Genomic DNA, 20,200 nt, shown 5'->3' with positions numbered 1-20,200 from the left:
TTCCGGAGCCGTCGGGCGGGGTTTCAGGTGGGCAGGGGCTGAAAATCGCAGAAATAGGGGGTCACGACCCCCCCCCCGCCCGATTCTCCGCCCCGCCCGACTTTCGCCCCCGTGTTTCAGCACAACCCGAATCAGTCCCGCCCGCAGCAGGCGGGACTGGTCGGCGGGAGCCTAATGATCAATAATTGGCATGTTTAATCCCATTTTCAAGGGCCCTTGGAATTTTCAGCCGTTCCCCACGTAAATCACGCCTGGTGGGAACACCGCTGATGAAACCTGGCGTGAACAATGTTGGCTTGCTTGCTTTTAGCTGCAGGTCAATCAGGAATGAAGAGATTTAATCAGCCAGCATTTGTAGGCTGCAGGACCTTGTTGCTGAAGGCTTGGGGCAACTTGTTGAAGGCTTAGGCACAGCTGTGGAAGGTTGGAGCCTCGCACACTTCTCCAGTGTGAGCTCCTGGGAAGCACCTCTCACCACCCTAACTCAGCGCCTCCTCAACGGAGGCATCTGCCAGAAGCATGGGAGGCCTTTTGTTCCTTCCCTTCCTGGCATTAGAGGATCTCCAACAGCAGAGGAGGCTGGAGCAGCTCCAGCAACAGCAGCACCAGCAGGAGCGACAGGCTGTGGTTCAGCCACCTGAGGCAGCACAGGCCAGAAGGGGCTAGCGCATGGAAGGCCGTCGGCGCAGGAGATACCCCCCAAACAGGGTCTACAGACACAGGGTGAGCTACCTCAACATGACTGAGCAGCAGTGCCAAAGGCGGCTCCGACTTTCACGAGAGATAGTGACTGACATCTGCGCAATGCTCCAGCAAGACCTGGAGCCCAGAGCACCAGGTCGACACTCCTTACCAGTGGCCATCAAAGTCACCACCGCACTCAACTTTTATGCCTCAGGCTCCTTCCAGGGATCAGCAGCAGACATCAGTGGCATCTCCCAGGCGGCCGCACAAACTTGCATCGAACAGGTCACCAATGCCCTCTTTGCCCTCGCGCACAATCACATCCATTTCACCAGGGATCGCGCAAGTGTGAGGGCGCGAGCGCTTGGATTAGCTCAGCTGGCAGACTTTCCAAGGGTGCAGGGCGTCATTGACTGCACACATTAGGGCACCCCACCGCAATCCAGGAGTTTTTGTCAACCGCAAGGGCTTCCACTCCCTTAACATTCAGCTGGTGTGTGACCACAGAAGGAAGTTTTGCATGTTTGTGCCAGGTACCCTGGCAGCTGCCATAACTCCTTCATACTGTGCCAGTCTACTGTGCCTCCGCTATTCCGTCCACCAAACAAACTTCAGGAATGGCTACTTGGAGACGAGGGATATCCCCTGTGGTCTTGGCTAATGACGCCGTTGAGGAGACCAGCCAACGAAGCTGAGGAGCGCTACAACTCCAGCCACATTTCCACCAGATGCATTATCGAGCAAGCCATCGGATTGCTGAAAAAGCGCTTCAGATGCCTCGATAGATCAGGCGGAGCCCTACAGTACTCATCAGCCAGGGTCTCCAAAATCGTCGTGGTATGCTGTGTGCTTCACAACATGGCACAGGGTCGTGGCTTGCCGATTCCGCAGGACCAAGAGGCTCCTCACAGAGCCACCTCGGATGAGGATGATGCTGAGGAGGAGGAGGACGGAAACGAGCATCCTGCAGAGGCCCGCCAACCTGCGGCACCAGTGCGCGAGAACATTGCTGGGCGGAATGCAAGGAACGCACTCATCCTGGGCAGATTTGCGTAGCCTGGTACATCAAACACTGCAGCCTCGCTGCTTCTTAACTGACCATGGATAGTGGCCCATGCCTGTGCATTTCTACCTATTTGACCAGCTTGCTGACATCTGCAAGTTATCCTAAGGCCTCAATGTGATATCCCCATTCGACAAATGACAGACGCCATAACTGCAGCAGTTGCCACCAGATTTTTAATGTACAGGAAACTGATGGCATTAAAACTATTTACAAGATTTTTCACCCAAGTGACTACCCTTGTGATTAGTGGTACTTTATTTTTCTCTTATGCATGCTCCTACGTAGTGGTACCCCTGTGGCTTCAGCAGATGTGGAGGCCCCTTGCTCACTTTCCTGCTGCGCCTGTCTCGACACCTTTGGCAGGCGTCCTCTGGGGTGGCGAGCCTGTGAGGGCTTGCCAGCAGTCTGCTGCTCCTGCAGCTGTGCAGGGCTTGAGACTCCTATCTCACTGGGGTGTGGACTCCGGCGGGGCTCTGACCGAGGCCTCTGAAGTGGCATGGAAGTGTGAGCGCGTGGAGAGGAGCCCCCACTTCCTTGAGGTGTGCCAACAACCTCCCTCTCATAGGTCAGCTCCCCCTCAGCGCCTGCAAGTGGCTGGAGAGCACCTTGCTGCACATCAGGGGGGCCATGGGGACCTGTCTCTGCACTGGAAGTCCTGCTCAGAGGGACTTCCATGAAGGTCTAGTTTCGGTGCTCAATAGATGCCCATCGCTCCTCAAGAGATGTCATTCTATTCTGAGCACTCACCATGTTTTCGATACCCTGGCGACTAAGCTCCTCCATGGCCGCAGCCCTCCTCTCCTCAGCTGCAGCCCTCCTCTCCTCGGCCGCAGCCCTTTTTTTAAAAAAAATTATTAATTGATAGGATGTGGGCATCGCTGGCCAGGCCTGCATTTAGTGCCCATCCCTAATTGCCCTTGAGAAGATGGTGGTGAGCCGCCTTCTTGAACCGCTGCAGTCCATATGGTGTAGGTACACCCACAATGCTGTTAGGAAGGGAGTTCCAGGATTTTGGCCCAGCGACAGTGAAGGAACGGCGATACAGGTCCAAGTCAGGATGGTGTGTGGCTTGGAGGGGAACTTGTAGGTGGTGATGTTCCCATGCGTCTGCTGCCCTTGTCCTTCTAAGTGGTAGAGGTCGCGGGTTTGGAAGGTGCTGTTGAAGGAGCTTTGGCGAGTTGCTGCAGTGCATCTTGTAGATGGTACACACTGCAGCCACAGTGCGCCGGTGGTGGAGGGAGTGAATGTTGAAGGTGGTGGGTGGAGTGCCAATCAAGCGGGCTGCTTTATCCTGAATGGTGTCGAGCTTCTTGAGTGTTGTTGGAGCTGCACTCATCCAGGCAAGTGGAGAGTATTCCATCACACTCCTGACTTGTGCCTTGTAGATGGTGGAAAGGCTTTGGGGAGTCAGGAGGTGAGACACTCGCCGCAGAATTCCCAGCCTCTGGCCTGCTCTTGTAGCCACAGTATTTATATGGCTGGTCCAGTTCAGTTTCTGATCAATGGTAACCCCCAGGATGTTGATAGTGGGGGATTCAGCAATGGTAATGCCATTGAATGTCAAGGGGAGATGGTTAGAGTCTCGCTTGTTAGAGATGGTCATTGTCTGGCACTTGTGTGGTGCGAATGTTACTTGCCACTTGTCAGTCCAAGTCTGAATGTTGTCCAGGTCTTGCTGCATATGGACACGGACTGCGTTGGTATCTGACGAGTCTCGAATGGTGCTGAACAGTGTGCAATCATCAGCGAACATCCCCACTTCTGACCTTGTGATGGAGGGAAGGTCATTGATGAAACAGCTGAAGATGGTTGGGCCTAGGACACTGCCCTGAGGAACTCCTGCAGTGATGTCATGTGATTGAGATGAATGACCTCCAACAACCACAGCCAACTTCCTTTGTGCTAGGTATGATTCCAACCAATGGAGAGTTTTCCCCTTGATTCCCATTGACTTCAGTTTTGCTAGGGCTCCTTGATGCCACACTCGATCAAATGCTGCCTTGATGTCAAGGGCAGTCACTCTCACCTCACCTCTTGAGTTCAGCTCTTTTGTCCATGTTTGGACCAAGGCTGTAATGAGGTCAGGAGCTGAGTGGCCCTGGCGGAACCCAAACTGGGCGTCAGTTAGCAGGTTATTGCTGAGTAAGTGCCGCTTGATAGCACTGTCGACGACACCTTCCATCACTTTGCTCTCCTCGGCCGCAGCCCTCCTCTCCTCAGCCGCAGCCCTCCTCTCCTCGGCTGCAGCCCTCCTCTCCTCGGCGGTAGCCAGCCTTACCACGGAGGTAGCCATCCTTTCCATGGTGATGCTTTCATGCGCCAATGACTCCAATAAGGCTATGCTCATGCTCGCCATGGACTCCTCCATTCGCTCCACACTCGCAGCGACCCTGGAGACAAAACCTGCCTGAGGCTCCTGCATCTGTGCATGGAGATCCATCACCTCCTCTCTTGCGGATGGACCCAGAGGCATAGAGTCGACATGCAGCTGAGCTGAGCTGGCAGAGGCCTGCGCCCTCCGACGAGGACTCTCCACTGCTGTCCCTGTCTCCACAATCTGCTGATGCTCACTTGTGAGCTGTGATACACCAGGTGACAACACTACTCTATGTCCCGAAGGCCCCCCCGAGGTGTGAGTGTCTGCGCTGGTGCTGGGTGTGCTTACTTCTGCTGACGCTGCGCCCTCAGAGGCTGGAGCTTCCTCTGAGGAGTCTGGCTGCAAAGCCTCTTCCTCCTCGGCAGTGGCGACGGGGGCTCCGGATGGTCCTGTGGGGGAGTAAAGGAAAGAGTTAGAGATGTGATGCCAAGGCTACTTGCACATTGGATTTGGCAGATGCTCATAAGTCCAAATGATGTGGCTTCAGAATCATATCAGCAACTCATGCTGTGTCAATGAGAGAGATGGGAAACTATTCTGTCACCAGCTTGCGGGCTTTCTCCTGTCTCTCCTGCCCCAGCTTCCGCAGGCACGTCAGCCTCAGCAATCTCCATCACAGCTTCCTCCCAGGGGCTCAGGTGGGCGATTGAGGGTGGTCCTCCTCCAGTCCTCGCACGCTCTCGTCTATTGTGAGCTCTCTTTTCCTGCAATGAGGGAGACAAGTGGAGTTTGAGTGAGAGTGCAGGAGTGAGTGTAGAGATTGCATAGCATAGATACTTAGAAGGCGACAAAGATGGTGTGAGGCTGCAAGACCAAGGGCCCTCCCTGTGTGTTGTCAGTTGTGTTCCAAGCATCAGAGTGAGAGGCAGTGTGAGGGCTGCATGGTGGAATAGTTATGTGAATGTGAGCATAGAGAGAGAGGGAATGGGTAAGGGTGCATGGATGTGACTGTGAAGTGGGATGTGGAGGAAGTGATTGCTGAAGCTGAGTGCTGTTGGGAAAAGGCAATGGGGAGCAGGTTGAGGGTGATGGAAACTTCATACTTACTTTTCCTGTGCGGTGAAGGTCATGGAAGCGCTTCCTGCACTGCATCCAGGTCCGACGGGTGACTCCCAGAGAGTTGACCTCTGCAGCCACCTCCATCCATGCAGCCCTGGTCTCTTTGGGAGGCCTCTTCCTCCCTGAGCTATGGAAGAGGACCTCCCTGTGGGCCCTAACCCCATCCACCAATGTCTGCAATGAGGTCTCATCAAATTTGGCGGCAGCTCGGCCTCTGCCACTGGCAGCAGCTGGTGCAGGCTCCTGTGCCATTCTGTCCGACTGGTTGGGAAGACTGCAGAGGTTGAGAAGCTTGCTGGAGACTTTAAAAGCACCACGAATGATGACATCATAATGTGGGGCTTTCTGACTGGAATTGGACACTTAGCAAGGGTGCCCACACGCTGGAAATTAATTGGCCAATTGAGGGAAAATTGCATGCAGCTGGCTGACCCATTTAGATTCGGGTCGGAACCCAACATTCGGGGAACCCGACAATTCCCCGCACCTTCGGGAAAATCGGGGCCATAATGTAGGCTGACACTTCAGTGCAGTACTGAGGGAGGGCTGCACTGTCAGGTGCCGTCTTTCGGATGAGATGTTCAACCTAGTCTGCCCTCTAAGGTGGACGTAAAAGATCCCATGGCACTATTTGAAGAACAGCAGGGAGTTCTCCCAATGTCATGGCCAACATTTATCCCTCAGCCAACACCGAAAACAGATTAAAAATAAAAACAGAACATGCTGGAAATACTCAGCAGGCCAGGCAGCATCTGTGGAGAGAGAAACAGAGTTAACGTTTCAGGTCGATGACCCTTCGTCAGAACTGGAAAAAGCTGGAGATGTAACAGATTTTAAGCAAGTGTTGGAGCAGGAAAAGGGGGGAGGAGAGGAAAGAACAAAAGGGAAGGTCTGTGATAGGATGGAAGGCAGGAGAGATTAAGAGAGATTAAGAGATGGTGCAAGGCAAAAGGAGATTAAAACAGATTATCTGGTCATTATCCCATTGCTGTTTGTGGGGACTTGCTGTATGCAAATTGGCTGCCACATTTCCTACATTACAACACTTCAAAAGTACTTCATTGACTGTAAAGCGCTTTGGGACGTCCTGAGGTAATGAAAGGTGCTATATAAATGCAAGTTCTTTTTCTTTTTCATTACTCTGTCAGAAGTCCATTTCATGTATTGATCACTCTTTGTGTGAGGAAGAACTTCCTGATATCAGTCCTAAATTTGCCTTTTACAAGTTTAAACTGTGCCCCTTGTCCTACTCACACTAAGTAATATTCTAAGCTTAACTTTTACATATCATGAGCCTCCTTTCAATACTGAAAAGTCTATAGGGGAGATTTTCCTGGGGTCTGCATTCCTTCCATTTAAATTAAAGAACAAAAATCAGGCAGCATCTTTTACAAGTGTACTGTGGCCTACCTGTTTTTTTTTATATTTGCTGTGCCCAGATGGTCCAGTGCACGAGTGTAGACCCAGAAAAATCCAACCTTGAGTTTCTCTAGCTTTTCCTCCAAATTCAGACCGCTATCACTAGGGATCAGCTTTATATCTGTTCTCTGCACAGCCTACAATGCTTGAATGATTCCCCCATGATTTGGTGATGGAACTGGATGGAGTACTCAAGGTGTGGCATAACCAGAACACTGTACAGTTTGGGCATAACCAGAACACTGTACAGTTTGGGCATGACTGCCTCTCAACTGTATTATTTCACTGTGCAGTTCAGCATTCTGTTGATTCTGTTGATTGCTGCTCTGAATTGGTTGAACACGTTGAGGGTCGAGTCAACTAAGACTCTGCAGTCTCCTTCATCTTTACCTGATTCAATACCATTCATGGAATATGTGAGCCACCCATTTTCATTTCTATATGCAGTTCTGTACACTTGCCTACATTAAATTTCACCTGTCTTTGTTGCGTCCACTTGCATCTTTTGTAAATTCTGAGCTACTACACACCCTCCTAGTTTGTGTGTAGTCAGATGAAGGAGACCTTTAGCCAATTTCTTTCCATTCCCATGATTTACCTGAATGCCTACCAACTTAGTGTAACAAATCAGTAAAGTACAATTTCCAGATCACAATATTTTAAAAACGATGAACATTAAAAACTTTTCTTTTGTGTCAGATGCAAAAATTGTGCATTGTCAAAATATCAAGATATTTTATGGCAGTGCAAAATGTTTCTATCACTAGTAATTTCCATGGGAGTTCTCCCGATTGTAACTTTGATGGAAACCTCTGTGGAAATATTGCATTATGTGTTAGAAAATCGGGATGCCCGTGCGGAAATTCAACCCCAATGTTCTAGAAGGGTGCACGAGCACTGAAATGGATTTGAGGCACAGATCCATGATCTAATGGTGGAACGGGTTTGAGGGGCTGAATGGGTTACTCCCGTTCCTATGGTAAGACTTATTTTGCAGTGCACAAATAAAATAGAAAGATCTTAATTTAAAATGATGCCCTTTTAGTTTTAGAATGACATTTAGTTGTCTCTGTGCACTGTTTTCTTGTGATATTTTGACTCCCTTTTCAATAATTTCTGCAACTTCTCTCTCATTTCTCCCAGGGTGATTTTTGTGAATGTTACCGTCTAGCTGCTATAAATTATATTACCTGAATATCTTGGGTGAGAGAAAGCCAAATACTGAAGTGAAATTGTCAGGTCACAGGTTTCAAACACAAATTTCAGCAATATTATATATAAAGTTATAGGTTTGTAATCAATCAGTTTATTTAACATTCCAGGTTAGCTGCAATAAAAGCTTTGCTTGTTCAGAATGAAGAAAATGTGTCACAAATACGGAAGGAGATCCAAGAACTTGAAGAAATGCTACTATCTCTTGGAGAAAAACACAAGTAAGACAATTTAACATGTACTGACTAGCCATTAGGTAAAATATTATTGAGCTATTCTGCATTTACTCCAGCTACATATAAATAGACATGGTTCCACACAATTAATATATATAGAATTTTTGTTTAAATTTGTAGATCTTCAAATTCACCAGATTTACTTGTGTAAAAATTTAACTTGCTTAATCTTCACTGTTGAACTATACCCACATCCTGAGGTGACCAGAGAGATGCTTTTTTTTATTCGTTTATGGGATGTGGGCGTCGCTGCCAAGGCTAGCATTTATTGCCCATCCTTAATTGCCCTTGAGATGGTGGTGGTGAGCCGCCTTCTTGAACCGCTGCAGTCTGTGTGGTGAAGGTACTCCCACAGTGCTGTTAGGTAGGGAGTTCCAGGATTTTGACCCAGCAACGATGAAGGATCGGCGATATACTTCCAAGTCAGGATGGTGTGTGACTTGGAGGGGAACTTGGAGGTGGTGGTGTTCCCATGCGCCTGCTGCCCTTGTCCTTCTAGGTGGAAGAAGTTGCGGGTTTGGGAGGTGCTGCCGAAGAAGCCTTGGCGAGTTGCTGCAGTGCATCTTGTAGATGGTACACACTGCAGCTACGGTACACTGGTGGTGGAGGGAGTGAATGTTTAAGGTGGTGGATGAGGTGCCAATCAAGCGGGCTGCTTTGTCCTGGATGGTGTCAAGCTTCTTGAGTGTTGTTGGAGCTGCACTCATCCAGGTAAGTGGAGAGTATTCCATCACACTCCTTACTTGTGCCTTGTAGATGGTGGAAAGGCTTTGGGAAGTCAGGAGGTGAGACACTCGCCGCAGAATACCTAGCCTCTGACCTGCTCTTGTTGGCACAGTATTTATGTGGCTGGTCCAATTAAGTTTCTGGTCAATGGTGACCCCCAGGATGTTGATGGTGGGGGATTCAGCGATGGTAGTGCCGTTGAATGTCATGGGGAGGTGGTTAGACTCTCGCTTGTTGGAGATAGTCATTGCCTGGCACTTGTGTGGCACTTACCTGCCACTTATCAGCCCAAACCTGAACGTCATCCAGGTCTTGTTGCAAGCGGGCATGGACTGCTTCATTATCTGAGGAGTTGTGAATGACACTGAACACTGTGTAGTCATCAGCGAACACCCCATTTCTGACCTTATGTTGGAGGGAAGGTCATTGATGAAGCAGCTGAAGATGGTTGGGCCTAGGACACTGCGTTGAGGAACTCCTGCAGTGATGTCCTGGGGCTGTGATGAGTGACCTTCAACCACCACAACCATCTTCCTTTGTGCTAGGTATGACTCCAGCCAGTGCAGCGTTTTCCCCCTGATTCCCATTGACTTCAGGTTTACTAGGACTCCTTGATGCCACACTCGGTCAAATGCTGCCTTGATGTCAAGGGCAGTCACTCTCACCTCACCACTGGAATTCAGCTCCTTTGTACATGTTTGGACCAAGGCTATAATGAGGGCGGGAGCCGAGTGGTCTTGGCGAAACCCAAACTGGGCATCAGTGAGCAGGTTATTGGTGAGTAAGTGTCGCTTGATAGCACTGTCGATGACACCTTCCATCACTGCTGATGATTGAGAGTAGACTGATGGGGCGGTAATTGGCCCGGTTGGAATTGTCCTGCTTTTTGTGGACAGGACATACCTGGGCAGTTTTCCACATTGTCGGATAGATGCCAGTCTTGTAGCTGTACTGGAACAGCTTGGCTAAAGACGCGGCTAGTTCTGGAGCACAAGTCTTCAGCACGATAGCCGGGATGTTGTTGGGGCCCATAGCCTTTGCTGTATCCAGTGCGCTCAGCTGTTTCTTGATATCACATGGAGTGAATCGAATTGGCTGAAGACTGGCTTCTGTGATGGTGGGGACCTCAGGAGTAGGCCGATATGGATCATCCGCTCGGCACTTCTGGCTGAAGATGGTTTAAAACGCTTCAGCTTTGTCTTTTGCACTCACGTGCTGGGTTCCACCATCATGGAGGATGGGGATATTCATGGAGCCTCCTCCTCCCGTTGGTTGTTTAATGGTTTACCACCATTCACGACTGGATGTGGCAGGACTGCAGCGCTTTGATCTGATCTGTTGATTGTGGGATCGTTTAGCCCTGTCTATAGCATGCTGCTTCTGCTTTTTAGCATGCATGTAGTCCTGTTTTGCAGCTTCCCACCTCATTTTTAGGTGCTGCTCCTGGCATGCTCTTCTACACTCCTTATTGAACCAGGGTTGGTTGGTAATGGCAGAGTGAGGGATATGCCGGGCCATGAAGTTACAGATTGTGGTGGAATACAATTCTGCTGCTGCTGATGGCCCCCAGCGCCTCATGGATGCCCAGTTTTGAGCTGCGAGATCTGTGCTGAATCTATCCCATTTAGCACGGTGGTAGTGCCACACAACACGATGGAGGGTGTTCACAGTGTGAAGATGGGACTTCGTCTCCATAATGACTGTGTGGTGGTCACCGCTACCAATACTGTCACGGACAGATGCATCTGCGACAGGTAGATTGTGAGGATGAGGTCAAGTAGGTTTTCCCTCACCACCTGTCGCAGGCCCAGACTGGCAGTTATGTCCTTCAGGACTCGGCCAGTAGTGGTGCTACCGAGGCACTTTTGGTGGTGGACCTTGAAGTCCCCCACCCAGAGTACATTCTGTGCCCTTGCTACTCTCAGTGCTTCTTCCAAGTGGTGTTCAACACGGAGGAGTACTGATTCATCAGCTGAGGTTTCCTTGCCCATACTTGGCCTGGAGCCATGAGACTTTATGCAGTCCAGAGTCAATGTTGAGGACTCCCAGGGCCACTACTTCCTGACTGTATACCACTGTGCCGCCATCTCTGGTGATGGAGGAGTTTGGGACATTGGCTAAAAGGTATGATTCTGTGAGTATGACTATATCAGGCTGTTGTTTGACTAGTCTGTGGGACAGCTCTCCCAATTTTGGCACAAGTCCCCAGATGTTGGGGAGGAGGAGTTTGCAGGGTCAACTGGGCTGGGTGTATTGTTGCCGTGTCCGTAGCCAATGCCGGGTAGTCCGTCTGGTTTCATTCTTACTATGTTTCGTAGCGGTTAGTTACAACTGAGTGACTTGCTAGGCCATTTCAGAGGGCAGTTAAGAGTCAACCATATTGCTGTCGGTCTGGAGTCATATATAGGCCAGACCAGGTAAGGACGCCAGATTTCCTTTCCTAAAGGACATTATTGAACCAGATGGGTTTTTACGACAATCCGATAGTTTCATGGTTACCATTACTGATACTAGTAATTATTCCAGATTTATTTAATTAATTGAATTAATTCCCCAGCTGCCATGGTGGGATTTGAACTCACATCTCTGGATCATTCCAGGCCTCTGGATTACTAGCCCAGTGACATTAGCACTACGCTACCGTTCCTACAATTGACCTTAGTGACCCATAGATTAGGAAGAGGAAAATAGATGATGGTTCTTGCTCCTTGTTGCTATCCAGTGACCCATATTAGAAAGGTGCATGTGTACACGTTGAATGAGGTTAGGATTGCACTCGGTTGTGCTGCCTCCAACTCATTGTCAATGCTTACATATGAATAATGGTCACTTGGACAAGGTATCAGAGGGAGACCTGTGCCTCTAGAACAGTACAACAGCAAGGTTACAGACTGGATGGCTGTTCTAGACTAGCGTATTTGGCAGTAACCGTAAATTTCCAAAATTAGACTATTCTCATGAATGTGCAAAAATAATATTTTTGAACTTCAAAGTAGTTTAAATTGGGGGGAAAAATCATGGCAGATTTGCCACAGATTCTGTTATGATCCTCACCTCTAAAAGCTTTAGGCCATTTACACACCAGTACAAAATGAGTAGTACACCTCTTCATGTTTTGCAAGCCAATTTTGAATGGACATAATTGGTTGTTTCAACCAGATAAATATTTATCCAATAAGTGTTGTACGTTCATAGAACATCAGGTGATATTACACCTGATGTTATTTGAATGTTCATTAAATCACCTGTACTGCCAAACAGAGCATCAAAAGGAACATGATATCTGATACACAGTTACTCCTCTGAACTAGATTACAGCAGATGTTGATCAGAACCCATAGACCCAAAATCAGACAAGTAGGGCCTGTACTTTTTTCTACACTGAAATTACAACCCAGACAATTTAGAACAGTTGGAAGCTATAAACTACTAACACAAGGGAAGAAAGCAAAGATGATGAAGATTATAGCAAGAGGAAGATACCACAACACACTCAAATAAGAGATCTATACCTTAAAATTGTGCTGTTGTGCCCATGGGCAGACGAAGCATGTGACGAGACCCTCCACAGAGCTATTTCTGCATTGTACCATACAAGCTGAAGAGTTTACTGCAAAAAAACTAAGGCCGGAATTTTGCCGGCGCTCAGAGGGCGTGTTTGGAGGCAGGTCCACTGTCAAAATAGTAAAGATTGACAGCAGGTAAGAAACCTGTCAACCCGCCTCCACGCAAGTCTCCCAGGTGTTGGGTCTGTAAGCGCAGAACTGACCCAACACCAAGCGGTGGGGGAGACAATTGAGATCATTAAATGGCTTGTTAAGAGCCAATTTAATGCTATTTTGAGGCTTCCTTCCAATTTTACGTGCTCCCCCATGGGTTACCCGCTGCTCGGGGAACACGCCAGCTCACCCTGGTGTGATTTGAGTTTGCTCTGATGTATATCTGATAAGCTAACAGCTGCAGAAGTGGTGTAAAGGATGCCATGTTGCAGATGGACAGTTTCAGAGCGCAGAAACTGTTGGTTACTGCATTTGTAATAGATTTCTTTAGCTTGCAAGTGTTTAGAGGCAACTGTATATCCAGTGCCACCTCATTGGAACAACCTCTCTGACCATTAACAGATCGCCTCTGTCATCTCATCTGCAGCTTGATGTGCCTCAATAATTCCGAGACTCGATGTTAGCGAAACAAAACAAGGCTTTTATTAACTTAGAAGGTAACACGCAGTGGAGAGAGGTATCTTCCATCTGGAGGTCTGCAGTACTGGATATGAGGCCAGACTGAGCTTGCTTACATAGGGGCCAGGTATGGGCGGAGCCCTACACACAATACATTACAATATACAATACAATGGTGAGGAGACGGAACTGAGGTAAGGGAACTGAAACCTGAAACCAACCACAGTCACAGGCAGTGATGAATGGAATATTTCATCACACAGCTGCCACCTATTGCAGCAACATCGGTGCCCTTGAAAAAATCAGACTTTGGTCCTCTGAATCACGCCACGATCAGCCCCAACACCAATATCACCAGATACACCAACATCATCAACCTTATTCACCATCACCTGATGCTGCACAGGACACAGGGCATCAGCCCCTGACAACATTGCTGCCCGGGAGGCCAGCGATGACATCACCATGGCCAGATTTATTTCACTTGACGCTGGAAACCCTGGCTGCCACATGATGCACCAGGTTGACACCATCCCACACCAGCACCATAAAGCATCCCTTTAATGTCCAAGCCATTCCATGCACACTGATCACTATAGCGAGGAGGGGGGGGTTATGTCTGAGCGTTCACCAGAACACTTCTCAAGGTGCGCACAGATCTGTCCAATAAGGGGCAGTGTTGAAAATATAGGTTTCACTGTATGACAACACATTACCAGAACCATCACATGACATTGGCTAAACCTCTCAAGTGCCTACCCTTGTGTGTTGTTAGTTGGAATGCTTGCAGTAGGATGAGGGTGAGTGTGAGGGGTGGCTAGTGAGATGGGGAAGTGATAATGTAGATAGAGGGGGATGGGTGGAGGTGAAAGGTAAGTTGGTGTGAGTAAGGATGTGCAGGAGAAGGGTAGGGAAGGCAGAGTGATGGGGATGTGTTAAGTGGCACAGCAGGGTGAGTTTGAGTGTGGCTTTGCAGTACTGTTTCGTAATCCACTGAGATCATTGAAACGTTGGCGCCAATCCAGCCAGGGACCCCTGATGACATCCTTGCTTCTGCCCTCCTGTGCAATGTGCAACCAGGCTGCCTTGGTGTCCTGGGGAGGTCTCTTCTGCCCTTGGAAGGGAAGAGAAACCTCCCTGCATGCTGTGGCTCCCTCCATAAGCATATGGAGGGTGTCAGTGGAGAGCCTGGGTGCAAGCGTCCACCTTTGTGCGGTGCTTGTCAGTGTTTGTAGCACCTCAATGCTGTCAAACACTGACAGAACAACTGTCAAACTGAATGTGGCCATGGTCCCTTTAAGGAAACCGGCTGATGACATGTCATCAAATGACGTCATCAGACCCGCTTCCTGTTAATTGGCCGGACAGCCCGCTGCAGAGCAGCCGGGATCAGGACTGGAACACAGAAACCAGCCCTCCCGCCACCATTCCAACGCCGCTGAGAAAATCGCGGCCTAACAGTGGGCAGGAACAGGCTCCTTATCACATCTACTCTCCATGTTGCAACTCTTTTTATAATTTTCGGTCACAATATTTTGCTTTGGTTAACAGATATAATAGAATGTAGCTAGGCTTTTGTGCAAGTTAAAGGAAGAAAGTATTCCCTGCACAAAAATGTTGTAATTGTAAACTATCCTAATGCAAATAGATTTGATGCACATATTGAACAAAAAATTTAGAAAAGTCATTTGTATTATTTCTTGCCACATCATAATGTAACAGTAAGCATGCAGTTCTAATTACAAAGTCCTTGAATGTGTTGTCGCCTTCCAAATCTGTGCCCATCTTTTTTGCAACTCCATGTTTGAATCTCTCCAATTAGGTTTCCACATTGGCCTGAGCACCGAACTGATCCCAATAAAAGTCGCAAAAGACATCAAGGTGATTTTAGACTTTGACCCAAAATGGGCACCAATTCTGTGGTGTGCCAGCCACACCTGCCACCACAGTCACGAGGCCCAAACCGTGTTCCGGTACGGGCATAATTTGAATATTACTGTTGAGCTGCGAGTGCCAAAAAGATGCTCTGCTGCAGCTCACTGGTTTGGGATGGCAGAAAATTGGCCAGCTTCTGTAGAGAGCCAGCTGGCAAGTAGAGCCTTTGGGGGGTGGAGGGTGGGTGGCGGAGGGAGACTGGATCTGTGGGGTGGGGGGAGACAGGAATGGGCCAGCAGCGGGCCTTAAACTTTTGAAAGCTCCTCCTGTCTCCACAAAAATCTTTTTTTTTAAACTTATATTTTCCAGAGTGGTTAGTGCTCTTCTGGGTCCCACAAAGAAAGTTTGGGCCGCTGACGTCCTGGGTTGCCCCCCATCTTGTACATTCCCCCCTCCCCTCCCCCCCCCGCCTAGGTACTTACCTGAATGCTGGAAGCCGCCTGCTTTTTGCCACTGGAACCAACTGTACTTCCTCTGGATGCCCGTTTTGGGTAGGCAGCTGGTCACATCTATGTTAATGAGACATGACCCCTCGCAATAGCTCCCAGACAACAGGCCCGCATGTTCCACTGGCCTGGAGTTGAAATTCCTCCTATTGATTCCATTGGCATGCCAATGTATTTGTGAAGAGTTGGTGTAGCTCTTGAATCCTTAATTGTTTGATATAATGTTGAAACTAATATTACATGAAACAATTTTTTTTCTATTAATTTCAGTGAATGTTTTTTAATAAAGCTTAAGGTACTAAGAATTTATTTTATTTTAGGGATGATATGGATCTACTAAATGGGGAGTTGCAGAAATACGCAAACAAGTTTGAAAAAGAACAACAATTAAGGTAAGATTTGTAGACACAGAGAGGGCTAATTTGGATAGCCCCCGAAAACAGGCGATTAACCCGCACCTGTTTATTGAAAGAAAAAAATACTTATATTTATATTGCGCCTTTCACGACCACCGGATGTCTCAAAGTTCTTTACAGTCAATTAAGTACTTTTGGAGTGTAGTCAATGTTCTAATGTAGCAAACGCGGCAGCCAATTGGCACACAGCAAGCTTTCACAACAGCAATGTGACAATGACCAGATAATCTGTTTTTGTTATGTTGATTGAGGGATATTGGCCAGGACACCGGGGATAACTCCCCTGCTCTTCTTCAAAATAGTGCCATGGGATCTTTTACGTCCACCTGAGAGAGCAGACAGGGCATCGGTTTAATGTCTTATCTGAAAGACGGCACTCCCTCAGTGCTGTACTGGAGTGTCAGCCTAGACTTTTGTGCACAAGTCCCTGCAGTGGGATTTGAACCCACAGCCTTCTGAATCAGAGGTAAGAGTGCTACCCACTGAGCCACAACTGACACACAGGCAGCATGCCAATTTTGTGCTGCCTGCTCATTATAATGATTGCTATTTAGAGCCAGCGCTAACCACACTGTTCAAAGGCTGCATGTATCAACAGGGGGCCCAAAATCATAACTTCCTAGCATTTCTTAAAGCTAGCCTGCATTGCTTAAAGCTAGCCTGCACCTCTTAAAGGGGTGGTGCATTGTGGCTGGAGCAGATGCTGGCAGTCATGCAGGAAGTACTCTTCCCCCTGTCACTGGCTCATCCATGACTCAGACAGGCAGCCTAACAGTACAGAGATGGTTATGGAATCAGAGGAGGTTGTGGAGAAGTAGAATTGGGTACAGCCAGCATCCATATGGAAAATAACCTTCAGTCTATGGATGATGCTAACTTGAGAGGTAAGAAGAGAAGCTTGGGGAGATGATCGTTCTGGGGTGGGAGTAGAAATCAATGGGGGGATGCAGTGTCACTGCAGCCAAGGATATTTTTGTTGGGCCTGGAGGAGCACTCCTGCTTCTCCCAGTCCCTCAAAATACATTTCTGGGCTTCTCTGCAACTGGACCACCAACTGAAACTGTACAGAGCGTGCATGGCGCACACTCCACCCAGTTGAGTCTTAAAATGGCAATTGTAGTTCTTTGTATGTCCTAAGACCCTGATTTGCATACCTACCTGATTCAGGCGGGCACTTCAGCCGCCCAGCAAGAGGTTCTTGGGAGGTAGTGTGGCCGACGAGATCGGGGCAGCAATCATACCCCACTGTATTTCGGGAACTACCACCATACATCTGCTAGGAAAACAGAGAACTACAGACTGGTTAGCCTAACATCAGTAGTAGGGAAAATGCTAGAGTCTATTATAAAGGATGTGATAACAGGACACTTAGAAAATATCAATGGGATTAGACAAAGTCAACATGGATTTATGAAAGGGAAATCGTGTTTGACAAACCTACTGGAGTTTTTTGAGCATGTAACTGGCAGAATAGATAAGGGAGAACCAGTGGGTGTGGTGCATTTGGACTTTCAGAAGACCTTTGATAAAGTCCCACATGAGAGGTTAGTGTGCAAAATTAAAGCACATGGGATTGGGGGTAATATACTGGCATGGATTGAAAATTGGTTAACAGACAGGAAACATAGAGTAGGAATAAATGGGTCTTTTTCGGGGTGGCAGGCAGTGACTAGTGGGGTACAGCAGGGATCAGTGCTTGGACAGCAGCTATTCACAAAATATATCAATGATTTGGATGAGGGAACCAAATGTAATATTTCCAATACAATAGCAAAATACTGCGGATGCTGAAAATCTGAAATAACAACAGAAAATGCTGGAAATACTCAGCAGGCCAGGCAGCATCCGTGGAGAGAGAAACAGAGTTAACGTTTCAGGTCTGGGACCCTTCAGAACTGGAAAAAGCTGGAGATGTAACAGATATTAAGCAGGTGCAGAGACGGGGGGGGGGGTTTATGAGGGGAGGAAGGAATTGAAAGAATATACTGTACTTTTGTAAGGCAGGAAAGATAAAATGTTGCAAATAGGAATGGCAAAAATCATACAGCATGAAAAATGGGGGCAGGAATTATTATCTGAAATTGTTGAACTCGATGTTGAGTCCAGAAGGCTGTAAAGTGCCTAATCGAAAGATGAGGTGCTGTTCCTCGAGCTTACGTTGAGCTTCATTGAAACAATGTAATACGCCGAGGACAGAGAGATCAGAGTGGGAGTGAAGCGGAGAATTAAAGTGACAGGCGACTGGAAGCTCAGGGTCACCCTTACGGACTGAACGGAGGTGTTCCGCAAAGCGGTCACCCAATCTGCGTTTGGTCTCCCCAATGTAGAGGAGACCGCATCGTGAGCGGCGAATACAGTATATTAAATTGCAAGAAGTACAAGTAAATCGCTGTTTCACCTGGAAGGGGTGTTTGGGGCCCTGGACAGTGGGAAGGGAGGAAGTAAAAGGGCATGTGTTGCATCTCCTGCGCTTGCACGGGAAGGTGCCAGGCGAAGGGGAAGGGCTGTTAGGGGAGATTGAGGAGTGGATCAGGGTGTCGCGGAGGGAATGGTCCCTTCGGAATGCTGAAAGGGGAGGTGAGGGGAAGATGTGTTTGGTGGTGGGATCACGTTGGAGGTGGCGGAAATGGCGGAGATGTTACGTTGAATGTGGAGGCTGGTGGGGTGAAAGGTGAGGACAAGGGGAACCCTTTCGTGGTTCTGGGAGGGAGGGGAAGGGGTGAGAGCAGAAGTGTGGGAAATGGAACGGACACGGTCAAGGGCCGTGTCAACTACAGTAGAGGGGAATCCTTGGTTGAGGAAAAAGGAAGACATGTCGGAAGCACTGGTATGGAAGGTGGCATCGTCAGAACAGACGCGGCGGAGACGGAGAAACTGGGAGAATGGAATAGAGTCCTTACAGGAAGCGGGGTGGGAGGAAGTGTAGTCCAGGTAGCTGTGGGAGTCAGTGGGCTTGTAGTGGATGTTTGTCGAAAGCCGATTGCCAGAAATGGAGACGGAGAAGTCAAGGAAGGGAAGGGAAGAGTTGGAGGTGGGCCATGTGAAGGTGAGGGAAGGGTGGAAATTGGAAGTAAAGTGAATGAACTTATCTAGTTCAAGCCGAGAGCAGGAAACGGCACCGATACAATCATCGATGTACCGGAAAAAGAGGTGAGGGAGGGGACCTGAGTAGGACTGGAACAAAGAATGTTCCACATATCCCATGAATAGGCAGGCATAGCTAGGGCCCATGCAGGTTCCCATAGCAACACCTTTAATTTGGAGGAAGTGAGTGGAGTCAGAGGATAAGTTGTTCAACGTGAGAACAAGTTCAGCCAGGCAGAGGAGGGTGGTAGTGGATGGGGATTGGTTGGGCCTCTGTTCAAGGAAGAAACAGAGCGCCCTCAGGCTGTCCTGGTGGGGGATGGAGGTGTAGAGGGATTGGACGACCATAATGAAAAGGAGACGGTTGGGGCCAGGAAACTGGAAACTGTTAAAGTGATGGAGGACGTCGGAAGAGTCGCGAATGTAGGTGGGAAGAGACTAGACAAGGGGAGAAAAAATAGAGTCGAGATAGGAAGAGATAAGTTCCATGGGGCAAGAACAGGATGAAACGATGGGTCTACCAGGGCAGTCCTGTTTGTGGATCTTGGGAAGGAGGTAGAAGCGGGCTGTGCGGGGTTGGGGGACTATGAGGTTGGCGGCCATGGAGGGAAGATCTCCAGAGGAGATGAGGTCAGTAACAGTCTTGGAAACAATGGCTTGATGTTTGCTAGTGGGGTCATGGTCCAGGTGGAGGTAGGAGGAGGTGTCGGAGAGTTGGTGTTCAGCTTCCGCACGGTAGAGGTCGGTTCGCCAAACAACAACAGCACCACCCTTATCAGCAGGTTTAATGATAATGTTAGGGTTGGATCGGAGAGAATGGAGTGCTGCAAGTTCAGAGGGAGGTAGGTTGGAGTGAGAGAGGGTGAGAGTAATATTTCCAAGTTTGCTGACGACACAAAACTAGGTGGGATTGTGAGTTATGAGGAGGATGCAAAAGAGGCTTCAAGGCGATTTAGACAAGTTGAGTGAGTGGGCAAATACATGACAGATGCAGTATAACGTGGATAAATGTGAAGTTATCCATTTCAGTAGGAAAAACAGAAAGGTAGAGTATTATTTAAATGGTGATAGATTGGGAAATGTTGATGTACAAAGGGACCTGGGTGTCCTTGTATACCAGTCACCGAAGGCAAACATGCAAGTGCAGCAAGCAGTTAGGAAGGCAAATGGTATGTTGGCCTTCATTGCAAGAGATTTTGAGTACAGGAGCGAGGATGTCTTACTACAGTTATACAGGGCCTTGGTGAGACCACACCTGGAGTACTGTGTGCAGTGTTGGTCTCCTTACCTAAGAAAGGATATACTTGCCATAGAGGGAGTGCAGCGAATGTTCACCAGACTGATTCCTGGGATGGCAGGACT

General features: G+C 48.5%; 1 protein-coding gene across 6 annotated transcripts in view; it reads left to right on the top strand.

The window, feature by feature from the left end:
- The window catches only part of ccdc175 (coiled-coil domain containing 175), a 138,415-nt gene that overhangs the window by 74,442 nt on the left and 43,773 nt on the right, over window positions 1-20,200 (top strand). For all 6 annotated transcript variants that reach the window (XM_086003297.1, XM_086003296.1, XM_086003294.1 and 3 more), the window contains 2 exons: window positions 7,928-8,038; window positions 15,659-15,730. In XM_086003297.1, the coding sequence (XP_085859423.1) occupies window positions 7,928-8,038; window positions 15,659-15,730 (183 nt within the window). The remainder of the gene's footprint in view (window positions 1-7,927; window positions 8,039-15,658; window positions 15,731-20,200) is intronic.

This window comes from Somniosus microcephalus, chromosome 12 (assembly GCF_052327205.1).
Source record: "Somniosus microcephalus isolate GS21.2 chromosome 12, FLI_Smic_1.0, whole genome shotgun sequence".
Classification (NCBI taxonomy): Eukaryota; Metazoa; Chordata; class Chondrichthyes; order Squaliformes; family Somniosidae; genus Somniosus; species Somniosus microcephalus.
This window is presented reverse-complemented; position numbering and strand designations above follow the sequence as displayed.